Genomic DNA, 13991 nt, shown 5'->3' on the forward strand with positions numbered 1-13991 from the left:
GCATAATTCGCCTCAATGTTTCAGGCGGATAACACACACTGATTAATTCAGAACCAACAGATTATCATTCATAACTGAAAGTCTCTTTTTAAATATTGACGTATCATATCAATATGTTAGTATATTAATTATTAAAAAAAAAATATTCAACGAATAGTTCACAAGGTTTGAGAATGTTAACACTTCAGAGATACGTAATAAAAAATACAACCCCGGATAGGACTCGAACCCGTATCCATCCGATTCCAGTCAATATACTTAACCAATATAACAATATTCGTCTTACCAGATTGCGACAAAATTCACTAGTAGTCATGCAACTGAAGATCTTTACAAATTTCGCTAATATTGGCGACTGACTTTTGTGGTTTGACTCAAATATACCAATAATAAGTGCTTATTACTAGCCAGTGTCAGGAATCTTTCCAAATTTTGGTATAAACGTACTTTTTTTTCAAGATTCTATATAGATTATGTATCTATAATCTATATTGTATATTCCTTCAAAGTCTCAAGATTATTCTTAAAGAAGTGCGTCAAAACATAATAAAATAATATGAATGGGTAACTCACAGACCAAAAATCAATTGCCAAACCTATAAAATTATGAATATACAGTATGTACAGTAAAAGAACATGGACAGGTGATGTTTCAGTTACGATAATGTAATCACATTGTACACACAAGCTAAGTATATGAATTTGTGAGTATGTGGGTAAGTATCTACGGAACTTACGTAAATATGCAGATATAATTTTTATTTGTTTCAGAGTACGACGTCGACAGTACGTGATTCAATAAGCATTATTATCATCAGAATCATTGGTTAAGTCTGTTAAGCATCCACTATAAAATGAACGGCGGGCCCCGCAAGTAAGATACTAAAGGCGTAAAACCCACTTAACGTAGCAAGTGGGGCTCTCGCGCAAAATTTCACAAGTGGCGTGTAAATCATCGAAAATACAACGTAATCAAATACGCCAGCGCACACTGGATTTGACGACGCATTATGCGCGCCCGCCCCATGAGTCATCGTTTTTTGGCTTCTCGGCGATACGAATGAACGAAAATACAACGTAGTCCATTCATTGAACGCGGCGAGCAAAATCACGCTCTAGAAGCCATTATTTAATAACAGAGAACTCATTGTTTAATTTTATTGCATGTCCGATATTTCGCTGGTAGAATAATGTCATCGTGAATATTAATTACAAGCCCCGAAATAATATAATATTTTTATTGCTTTGTTATGAGAGACGCTGATAATAATAATTATTTTGTGCTTCTTGTGCCCCTTATTACATAGGTGAAGGGTAATGCGCGGGTGGGAGGGGGCCTACTAAGTAGTGAGCGCATCGAGCGCTTTTTTGGTGGGCTTTATGCCTTAGACATACATTATTAATTATTATCATGAAAAATTAACTTCAACATAAAAAAAATAAATGATAGTGAGATGATGAATTAATGAGAAGAATGAAACTGTTTTACATTTTTTTTTTTAATTTCAGGTGTTAATTTAATGTTCATCGGTAATGATTGATCGCAAAGAGTTTTTTTGATATTCATAATTGAAAATGTTTGTTCACATATTATGTGTTGATCCAAAAATAACCAACATTTTTCGAGCAGAATCATTAAGGCCATATTACCTCAGTTGAGACACGGTCTAAAAAGATCGTCGCTAGGCGATGCGCGGATTGCGGGTCGCGGGTGCAAATGAGGCATGTCAAACCAAATATAATTTGTCTTATAAATCCAACATGTGTCCATTTAATGTTCTGTTTATTGTTTTATCAGTAACAATAATAATATATTCATTGACATGTTTTATTTATAAAGTAAATGGGTAACGTTTTAAGTCATCTTTACACGATTTAAGAATTATTACGGCCGTCGCCATCACGAAGCAAAATGACGTGTTTCCAGCTCTACATTCTCTCTCCGAATGGGAGCGAGTGCAAAATTTCGTCGCGCCTATGGTTGAAAATTATTTGCCGTTTCACTGATGAATCACCTTAAGTTGTTCGAATGTGTCCGATTTAACAGTGTTGTAAAATTCGCAGATTTCTTCTCGACGGTGCAATTCATGTACTTATATGAAAATTTTATTTTACAAGCTCTCGGGCCCCACAGAAATACTTAGTGGGTCGTAGTTTGCCCAGGCTTGTCAGGCCAGATATGTTTACTTTATTAAGGATTGTATTAACATCCAAATTATGTGACATTTAAAAAATATATAAAATTGTATTCAATTAATTTCTCACGCGGTACACCAATACTGACATAAAATATTAACTACATGATCACAACTTTTCAGCGAGGTGTCATAAAAAAACTTTTAATGAGGGACAAAAATTGCATGTAATAAAATTAATATGTTTTAAAAGCAAGTTTGCTCCAGTACTGTGGAAACTAGGTCGACACTTTGATACCGTGTTTTTGAGCGAAAAATTTAACGCGGCTAAAAGGTGAATAATAATTTCGGGCGACGGTTATGTATGTGCAAGCAGGCGCATATAAATAATCGCTCACCATAATTCGCCTCCAGTACCAACCTTTAACTAGATGACTATGGTTCTCCAAATATGCTAAAATTAAATTGCAAAACATTTAATTAGGGAACAATTTGAAAAAACACCCCTAATGGACAACGATTTCAGTAAAGAAAAATGTCAACACATAATAATTATTAAAATTTTCATGGTCCGAAAAATACCAAATTCGTGTGTACAAACTTTTCGATGTCATATTCTTGTGCGCCGTGACATTAAACATCCTGCCTCGTTATACTTCTCCATTATACTGTACGCATGGTTGAAGATATTGTGAAACTGGTGACATCCTTCATCTGGTCGTCCGACTATCGAATGGGAAATCTCTCCCTTTCACGACGACCCTATATGATTCCTTTGGCAATGAGCCTCTCCAAATTGTAATTATCTATTCTGCTTAAATGGTCGAATATACTTTAACCGTTCAGGGAATCTTCAACAACCAAGCCCCACCTAGAATTGCAAGACCAATAACGATGATGATTGTAAAATTATCATCTGTTTACTCGTTCTTTATTGCACAAATCCTTCTGTTCAATTTATAGCCCCGCGGTTTGATTTGTAACTATAATTACAAAACAGCCAACGACAAAACATCCCTTGCGAATAACCATATTTCAAATAAATTTCGATAAAATGCTCGGCGGCAAAAGGATAAACGGTTGTCTATGGATATTGTAATACCAACTTACTAACAAAAAGTGAGGGATACGACACTATGCGTTAGTTTTACTACCAAATATTAATTATGAAAAATGTAAATATTATGTTCATTCAATATGATAATCCTAACGTAATTACTTATTAGGTACTGCTTAACAATACCCACATTTAAACCTTTAACGACAAATCAGTTTCTATTGCAGTTCACTGGTAATAGTAAAAAAATCTGAAATAATCAAACATGTAATTTTCACTGGCAATTTTTAATTATTATTTTTGAGCATTGCCTATTGTTGTCTACAACATTCAGTCGCTATTGCTATATAATGTTATTAGTGTGTTTTATGTGTTTTTAAGACCCACAATCTATAGGAGTGCCAATACGGCTGTATAATCACTGGGGGGAGTTGATTTATAAATACTAAATGGGAAGGTAGGTGGAGAGTTACAAAGCGTACAGCCTCGACCACATCTCGTCAGAACCGTGCGCTGATCAGCGGCTAGCAACAGCAACCCCATCAGACGCCGCGTGCCCCATTATGCCATCGTATTTAAATCGTGACAATGGACGCCGTGATTGCGCCAATATATCATAACTGCGTACCTAGCCCATTCCATAAAAGGGGTGGGAAAATAAAAAATCACTACCCTCCCCCACTTGAATCTCTGGCACTGCGGGATTTAACGTATGCCGTTTAGCTACAGAGCAACTTTTCAATATACGCATCGGATAATTTTGGAGTATGTAAGTGACAGTGATGTGCGATGACCTTTGTTTGTAGGGAGTCTTTTAAAAATAAATATATACCCACTATTTGCTACATATTATATACCTGCTTAGGGTGTTGTAACTAATGTAATCTCGGCGGCCGGGCGATTAGTATATAGCAGTGGGGGGAAAACTGCGGCCCGCCGGGTATTTTTTTGCGGCCCGCCATCATTAATTGTACTTCTGATTACAAATATTTTTTTTATAATTTTTTAAAAAATATTGACAAAAGATTAAAATTTGAAGAATTTGTTGTTTCGTAATTGTATTAACTCAGTACGTCTTCCTTGCATCTCGTCTCACACTATGTAACCACTATTTTCTATCTTGAACATCGATTTCAATAGATATTGATAGTGCGCCGACAGAGCTACAACTTGAAATTATTGATCTGCAGTGTCACACTGATTTAAGAGAATTGCATCGTCGTGAGGAAATCTCCAAATTTGACAATGCCATTAATTCAGACAAATTCGACCAACTTAAAGATTATGCAAGAAAAAAGTTCGTTATTTTTGGATCAACATATATGTGAACAAACATTTTCGATCATGAACCTCAATAAAAATTCTTTACGATCAAATATCTCCGATGCCCATTTACAGGCAGTTTTGAGAATATCAACTACAAAATTAACACCTGAATTAAAAAAAAATGTACAACAGTTTCATTCTTTTCATTATTTTTTTGTAATGTTTATTTTACGTGATAATAAATAGTGTATATCTAAAAATGGTATTTTACTTGCGGCCCGCCGCTCATTTTGAATTATTGAATTTGGCCCTTCATCCAAAAAGTTTGCCCCCCCCTGGTATATAGTGTGGTGTTGCAAAGTGATAGAGCTCTACGACATTCCAAAAATAATTACATAATATGTAATATTACTTAATAATATAATAATATAGTAAACTTCTAGAATACCTAAGTAAAATTTATCATACAATTGCAGAATCAATTCTAAATATTATTATATTATATCTAATACTACCGGGGATGCCCCCAAAACCGGCAAAATGCAATTCTACCTATAATTAGGTACATATACCTATGTACCAGTAATGAGGGGTGGAGGTAGGCTGTATAGGTTATAGTGCACATCAAACTTTGTTAGTCATACGTATTTGTTGTTATTGAGCTAAGAGACTACAATTTACAGATGATGTTACCCTGCCTAACCAAACAACAATAGTTTTGGTATACTTTGGGCGATACAACGAAATTGTGTACACTTTTTTAATCATACTTATTTGTTTACGTTGGATTAAGATATTGTTGGTTCATTTTTATTAGATTCATTAAGCCCTACCTAAACCAAACTATAATAGATAAAAAAATATTATTCTATCTATAAAATATCCAAAGTTATGTGTGATTTAATTGCATAATTTTAGATAATTTATAGATAGACGAATATTGTTTGACTATTATTTATTATGGCTTGATTTCGCAGGGTTTAGTTGAATTTTAAAAACTAACCAACATCAATCATCTGTTAATTGTAGTCTTATTTCAATGAAAACAAAAATACGTAATATGACTGACAAGTACACTATTTATGGCTGATCTTAACAGCCTACCTCCACCCTTCGCCACTGCTATGTACATAGATTGGCTTTCGCGAACAAGGGGGGAGAGGTATTCGATCCCTTTTTTAACCAATAATGTTATCGTATAATTTATTATTATATTGAAATAAATAAAATCTTAATCGTTATGTACCTACTTACCAATTATTAAAAAAAGTAACGTTCTAAACTGTAAGGTGGTTGAATCTTATCTTATGAAAAGACAGATCCCGCATGTGTAAAATTAAAGGCATTTTACACATGCGAATTCTGTTAAGTAGGTACTAAAGTGAAAATCTAAACAAACGGTACATATTTCAATTAAAAACGTAGGTTTAGGTACCTATATAGGTAAAGATATAATTTGTAATCAAAATTTAATGGTATCTAATAGGGCTTGAGCAGAGCAGCACTGTGGATATAATGAAGTATGTAACTATTAGTCAACGTCGATTTTCTTTGACGCAGATGGTGCAATAGATTCATCAGAAGGCTTAAAAGGGGGCCTCGAAAGAGTTCAAAGTAGTCATACATTTATTTAAATAGGTATACCAAAATCTTAAATGATAGATTAATGTGATCACTGATCAGCAGTGCGGGACACTGGATCACTGCTATCAGTATTCCACTCAAATCACGACCAATCATTATCTTCTGCGAGGATGTCGAATTCCATTGATAATCTTTGGTAAATTCATTGGTATTTCAGATATTTAATAATATAAGTGGGTGTTATTACAAAACCGCTGAGGGTTTCGTCAGACTGGAACCTTTCATTATTGTATTATTTCCATTTTTTTAGAATTAAATCAACCTTATTTATACACAGTTACACAATACATCTGTATAGGTATATCATTCGAAATTGTCATTGAACATAACTTATGTCCAACATACGAAGTCGAGACCAGAAGACGTTCCTAAGCTCCTACGCGATAATTCCTTTCCTAATGTAAGGGCATTTTATTCCATAAGAAATATTTCATCAATGATTTTGTTTTCAGACACAAATAAAATTCTTAATAATAATCAATTAGGTAAATTCCCTACTGCCGATTGTTTATTTTCATACGAACCGTTGCAAACGCAGTATCAATCATTTATTTTTTTATAATTCACAGAACATATTAGTTAATGTACAAAACCATTTTAGGTAATAGATAATAAAAAAAATCGCAGTGTGTACATAATTGAGTGCACTAAAATATAATAAGTGTGTGACTGTTTTATATAATATAGAGATAGATAAGCATTGCGTACACACAGTTATTTACACAAAATATACAAGACACAAATAACTAAGTACCTAACAGTGTTTTAAAATAGTTGTATAGCATAAGTTTAGTATTGACTGTATCTTCACAGATGGTTATGTAGTTTGAAATGAATAATAATATTGCTTGATCATTTCATTTTAAAGCACTGACTGGTAAAACTACAAATTGACAATCGTGTGTATGTTAGGCCAGCATTAGGTTAGTGACCCGTGCAACTTTGAAATCCTGTTAAATAAATGTCATATGATACAATAAAAAGTACACTGAGTCTAATAAAAACAACACCACTAGCCCTCGGGCTACACAAAATATGTACAAAACACGAAAATGATTTTAAAAATATTATGCAAAGTTCGCCCACACTTTCAAAGTAAAATCATAACATTCAAATTGCTGACAACTTTAGCAAAGAAGATAAGGTCTTGATGACACATATTTGGCAGAAATTACGTTAAGTCAACCCTTATCTCTTTCGATCGGCAAAATCACAAAATATCATTCAATATGAAAGTTATGAAAATATTTCTAAAGTATAGTGAGAAGGAATGTGACATTGATGCAGAATCTTACCATCTTTCACAACGTTCTTAGAATTATTAGAGTTTCCTCCACTCGGCAGAGTTTTATCCGTAGCACAATACATGTTTTCAAACAATTTTTCTAAAAATAAATCCACCCTCACCGAACAATTAAACACATAGTTTTTTTAATTCAATTCTAGCTCACAAGTACACTGAACACACGATATCAGGCACGGCGGCCATTCCGGTAGTAAATATTCACCAAAGACATCTGTCCATAGACAGACTAGATACAAAACTTGAAAAAATATTAAATAATAAAACTGAAGACAATGTTAAATAATTACAATATAAACAACTGTTTGATTTAACTTTATTTAGATGATATTTGACTTTCATATTTATTAATTTTTAATGACAGCTTATAATCTCTTAATAGATTTATTTTGGATATGTATCAAATCATCTGTTTTATTAATATAACGTTTATCACTACTTCATTCATACTTATATATTATATATATAAACCTCTTTGTTTTATACATATCAATGTTATTTTTATTATTACCTAATATTTTTAAACACAAATAAAGTACCTATACCAAAGAGATTGGACCGAATATCACTTTGACTTTGTGTGACCAAAAATATTAAAATGAAACATTATATTATTTTTAGAAGCTGGCAGGACTAACTGGAATTGACGTCAGTTTGTCTATTCATTTGACAGTAGCGTGAAAGAGACAGATTTTCTGACGCATGCGAACTGTTGTTAATTAGGTAGGTACATCTATTTTATATTTCTGATAAACACTCAACTCTATGCTTTTTTTGTCGATTAAACGGTGACATTATTCTGAATTATCCAAACAGCAAAATGCAGCATCAATATTGGGTCACTAAACGTACGGTGCTTCGTAAATTTGGATCGAAAGAAGACGAATGTGTCGTGTCGTCGGACGCTGAATTAGATGCCAAACTTGAATTATTCCGTTCCATATCTGACAGCTGCATTTTACTACAGCGTGTCATCGACCAATATCAGGAAAGAGTATGCGTTTTGGCTCAGGAGGAAAATGCTCTCGGTAGATTTCTGAAAGATGCCGGCAAGGGCGGAAGTGGAGCCGGCAAATTAATGATAGCAGCTGGTAAAGGGATCTCGTATTCAGGTCAGCAGCGAATGAATATGAGGAATCCTCTCCTTCGCTTATATCACGAAGTTGAAACATTTAGAGGTCGAGCTGTCAGTGATACTCGGATGACCATCAGTGCGATGGAACGCGCGAGAACCGAGTATCGCGCCGCGCTCAGCTGGATGAAGGCAGCCAGTGCTCAACTTGATCCAGATACGGGGAAAGGAGTCCATAAATTTCGGAAAGCCCAAAATCAAGTACGCGAAAGTAAACAAGCATTTGATAAATTGACGCTTGATTGTTTACAAAAGGTAAGCTTCAATATCGACAACGCTTCTCTGATATTTTTTTAGTTAGTTTTTAATTCAGATTTGAAACAAAATCGAAAAGTATGAACCCTTATAAGCCATACTAAAAGCAGACCATTGGAAAAAAAATGTAATCTTAGACAATAATACGTAATTCAATGAACAATGATGGATTCGTATTCTTCAGTCGATACTAACATAACTGCTCTTCCCTTATTCTTATTGTTACGGTTACTGTATGTTCTTCATTTTAGAGGGCAATCTTTTAGAATCATTGAAATCCACATGTCATTTATTTCGAAATCTATCCATTATTGTTGAAGTTCTGGAAAACGAAAAGTAATGCCCAGAAATATATGGCGCGAAAACCCATTGTACGTTTGATTCTGATTTTGATCGGCAGCTCAGAAGAGCCAAAAAGAATCTCGAACTAGAATCTGAAGGAAAAAATTTTAGGTACAAGTCGGTTATGGGGAAGCTAGCGGCAAACACATTTTGAAAATAGCCGATATACTGGATTATTTGTTAGGTTGGGTTAGTTTAGGTTAGGTATGGTTTGGTTCTCATTCTTGAATTCATGAATTTTGCCAAAATCGGCTATGACAATTAGCGCGGTTCCCGCCTGGCTTCCCATAACCGACTTGTACCAAATTTTATTGATGGCTAACATATTATAATATTTTTTAGACTTTTAGAGTGTTGTGAAATTTTTTGCTATTGCCATTAAGATAAGCAGTGAAATAATTGGATGTATGATAAAATTGCCATATACCGCCGCATCTATTTCTCACACTATGAATTCTAAAAAAAAAATTATAAGACGTGTATTTTTCAATGAAAAATCAATGAAGGAACAGGGAAGCACAAAATCATACATTTTAAAGATTAGAAATCAGAGATAATTTACAATGTAGATTGTAACTGATGAAATGAGGCTGCTTGTTTTGCAATATCTTTTTTTCTATATGATACCCTGCTAATAATCCATATTCTTCCTTAGGTGGACCTTCTAGCCGCAGCCAGATGTAATATGTTTTCCCACGCGCTGGTCAACTACCAAAACTCTCTGTTAAGTTTTGCAGCCAAAGCATCGCAGACCTTGAAGACTACTTCACAAGGACTAGCCACAGCGCCGCAGTATGATTTCTGTATTCTAAAAGAGCTTTCCCAACAACCGCAGGATCTAGAATTAGGGGAAACATCACAACAGGATGATAAGGATCAGATGCTATTCTTCCAGGTATATTAGTGGACAGAAATGAATAATGTATTTAAATTGATTCTTTTGCAGAACATATTCGGCAGCCATTGACTGAAACTGATAAAATAATATCAAATTTAAATGAACCTAAAATCAACAAAAAAAAAAGTTCAAAACTTGCTGCCAACATCATCAGATACTCGCCATATACTCAATATTGGTTAACTTTGCAATAGTATTGTTCCAAATACAGTGGTGTATTTTCGGATTCGATAGCAGCTACCAAATTGGTCATCAAAGTAAATATTTCTAAACAATGGAACTGAAGATTATTCAGTCTCACAAAATGGGCCAAAGCACATTTTGAGTGGCAGTGCAACCCACGCAATCCACCAATCGGCACGAGAATCTGGCTTTTCGTACTTTCACCACACTATTTCTTTTGTCTGTTACAAACTGTCGCCATATGAATGGATTATTTAAATAATAGTTTGGATCGCTTTCCAAGCGTAGGCACTATCTGCAAAAGAGCCTTTTGAGATTTTATAAAATAAGACAGGTAAATATTCAATTTCGACGATCCATGTAAAATAAATCAATTATTTTTCTATACATGAAAATGCATGTGAATTTTTTGTGTTCTCCAAGTTTCCATTATATTTCTATATAAGTATTTTTTACTGGTAGAATTCTAGTTTAATAATGTAATAAATGTGGTTTCAAAATTCTGAAAATTGATAATGGTTTAAAAGTACTAATCGTGTTCGAACCCATAACTGATCAAAAAAAAAAAACATGTTTTTCCAACATATATTTGACCCAGTGCAAGGACCCCAATGGTTTTGGCGAAAGGCTAATAAGACGTATTTTTTGTAATAGTATTAATAGTAGTAATGTAGAGTGGCCGTGGGTATTCGATGCCACAACTGCGCAAAAAATGCATGTTGTTTTTTCAATACGCGTTTGATTCAATGCAAGAACCCAATGGGATTAGATAAATGGCTAAAAACATTTTCTCGTAAAAAGTCTGTTAATACCTCCGTTCTGATTAAATTATTTTGTTATATTGCAATTATTACATTTCGTCAGCTGAATGCAGAACTATTCTAACTCACATTTGAAATATTTTGCAGAAGAATTTTTCGAAACAGCCTACTTCAGTTATTTATCATTTATATGGACAAGTGTATGCACCATTTTTTTCATCAATAATCCTACTAAAATATGATGCATCCATTTATCCATAAGGATAATAAATAATTTCAGTAAGTAGTTTCAAAAACTCTCTCCTCAAAAATTTCAAATGTAAGTTAGAATAGTTCTGCATTCAGCTGACGAAAATTTGTTATGCTTTATATTATCCAATTGCAATTCGACGGCTTAATCTGCAAACCAGCTAACTGCACTTATGACCAAAAATGAAATTTTGATGGCATTTTGTTATAAAACATGTTTTTTATGCTCACACAAAATTTCAAACTCCTTAACCTAAAAATAAATACGTTATTGTTCTTCATGCAAAACTGTCAACTGCAGGTGGCAAATTTCCAATATCATAAATGGAGCAACTCCGCTCTTTATATAAATTTTCTTTATACATAAAAGGGAAGCTACAATAGTGTATTAATTTATAGTGCAGCTTATTTGTAAATATATGTATTTTTGGAATTGTAAAATTCCGCTCGATAGTTAAATTATTAAATTTATTCGCCTTCCTGAACAATTTGCCCAGATGGAGTTAGCCGGTTAGCAGATTTAGCAGTCGAATTGCAATTAGTAAACTTACATTGAATAAAATTATTTGTAGGATGAATTCAAAGACACCGAACCAGAAAAAGAGAATGTTAATAAATCGGCCACGAAGAATGCTAGTTCAAAAGTAGATAATGCCGCTTCCAGTGATCTGTTGGATGCCACCGCTGATCTGATCGGTTCATCGAATGAAGTAATCGATAGCAGTGTTCCCAGCAGTTCGAGTATGAATTCCGACCTTGCTGGTCTCTCTTTGAATGCCGATACTTTTGGGAACTTGGGATCTTTCATGCCGTCACAGCTGCTTCAGGTACTTATTACTTCATTACTTTATATATATTAAACATATCAAAATGTATAAGATAGCGGGATAGAGAGAAAGCGTATTAAACACCACATACACGCAAATTCAAAATTTGAATAATCGGAGGAATCATTTATTTTAATCGGATTGTGAAAGTAAACAAATGACACTCCCATAGTCTAAATTTCAATTGGTTCTAATAATATCTTAACTGCCAATTGCTCATTTTAGGATCTGTCGAGTGGTCTTCTGGACGCAGGGTCTTCTCCGAGTACTCTACTTCCTCAGAACACAATAAATGCAGTCAGTTCGGTGAAAAATAATCTCGGCGAAGAGAAAAGTTCAGCTAGCGGTGCTGACAGTGGGCCGGCGAAGAAGCAAGACATCCAGCGGAAGGATATGTCAGCCTGGTTTAAGTTGTTTTCAGAACTAGACCCATTAGCCAATCCCGATGCCATGCCGGGAGCAAACTCAAATCAAAGCCATGCTGCTTAGTACCCATACATGGTTTACTGCATATTATGCCTTAAAACAAACATTCCTAATTTTTTTAGTATGCATGTATGTGAACGGTATTATATATTTAGTAATTTTAAAATACTTGACCAATGGTATGATCTATATCCCAAGCTTCGATTATATCTGTGTTTGTGGCTAATGCCAATATCCAAAAATATACTTGTTCCTCCATTTGTCTAGATTTTAGTATTGATTATTTTTAAAAAGAAACATATTGTATCCTTTATTTTTTAATTGAAATGAATAATGATTAGGTATTCTTTTAATATACATGTTACGCCAAATGTGCGAAATCGACTATTACATGAATTGGGCTAAATTTTGGCTAATTCATGTAATAGTCAAGCCAAGCCTGTTGCCTTATTCATGAATAAGGTAAATTTTCTGCCGAGTACATGAAGTCACCAGGGCATGGAATTCTTAAACTGTCATGACAGCAGAAAAAGTAAATTTAATACGGATGATTTTATTAGTTATAATTGGACATAATATAATATTATTAGGTTAGGTTGGGTTGGGTTAGGTTAGGTTTTGAAATTCTGAATTATTCAACTGAATGTCCATTTTGAGGTTAGCTAACAAGTGTCAACAATACAATCGACCATTGCATGTACGATACCCAAGCACGAATCAAATCGCGAAAATACCTTTTAATAAAATTCATCCGTTATCATATTATAGTTCTAGTTTTTTTGCGCATAGTAAATGGACATGAACGTCATTTTAGTTATTGATTGGTATATTTTTATATTATAATCAATGACATTTGACACAAATTTGGTTAGTTTGATTAGTTGCAAAAAATACCACCGGAGCGCGACCACCTATTTCGACCATAGATAATATACGTATATTTTGACCAATCCACGAGCATTTCACACATTTAGTTTAGTTGCAAAAAATACCACCGTAGCGCTACTATCTAATTTGTCCAAGACATGAAGTAGGCAGAAAAATTACTGCCAATTTCACGCACTCTCCAGATATTTTGTCTAATTCATGAATAAGACAACGGGCTTGCATTTTTCATGATTTAGGCAAAATTTTGCCCATTTTATGTAATATTCAATTTCGCACATTCGGCGTAACATACATACATAATTTTTCAAGACACCTCGGAAACATAAAAATATTTAGTCAGCACCTGTAGGGCATTCCGTCTAGTTAACACGATAACACCTTTTTGTTATTTTCCTTGCGGATGTGTAATCATGATATCTGCGACTTAACGGTCGACGCGGTGATGCTAGTGTTGCGATGTTAGTATTAATTTTCACTGCTTCTCAAGATATAATTGTTCTCCTCTTAAAGTGCATTTGACCAAACGAACAAGAATGTAGAGCGAGAGCCAGAGCATTCTGTTCATGCTCGGCTGGTGTAAACGCCTAGTGATCAATATCCACTAGAGCTAGAATATAGAACATTA

At 34.0% G+C, this 13991-nt stretch overlaps 2 protein-coding genes across 5 annotated transcripts in view; one reads left to right on the forward strand and one right to left on the reverse strand.

Annotated features, from left to right (window-relative positions):
- Eip63E (cyclin dependent kinase Eip63E) overlaps window positions 1-7600 on the reverse strand; it is a 573562-nt gene extending 565962 nt beyond the window's left edge. For all 4 annotated transcript variants that reach the window (XM_085960003.1, XM_085960000.1, XM_085960002.1 and 1 more), the window contains exon 1: window positions 7398-7600. In XM_085960003.1, coding sequence (XP_085816129.1) covers window positions 7398-7470 — 73 coding nt within the window. In that variant the 5' untranslated portion in view covers window positions 7471-7600. The remainder of the gene's footprint in view (window positions 1-7397) is intronic.
- Window positions 7601-8087: 487 nt separating this feature from the next.
- ICA69 (islet cell autoantigen 1-like protein) lies at window positions 8088-12764 on the forward strand. The gene is made up of 5 exons (XM_085960008.1): window positions 8088-8128; window positions 8222-8792; window positions 9790-10029; window positions 11798-12052; window positions 12278-12764. The coding sequence occupies exons 2-5, from the start codon at window positions 8226-8228 to the stop codon at window positions 12539-12541; spliced, it is 1326 nt and encodes a 441-aa protein (XP_085816134.1). The 5' UTR covers window positions 8088-8128; window positions 8222-8225; the 3' UTR covers window positions 12542-12764.
- Window positions 12765-13991: the final 1227 nt, after the last annotated feature.

This window comes from Rhyacophila brunnea, unplaced genomic scaffold, assembly GCF_057557595.1.
Source record: "Rhyacophila brunnea isolate RB1 unplaced genomic scaffold, BYU_Rbru_1.0 scaffold_9, whole genome shotgun sequence".
NCBI classification, from domain to species: Eukaryota; Metazoa; Arthropoda; class Insecta; order Trichoptera; family Rhyacophilidae; genus Rhyacophila; species Rhyacophila brunnea.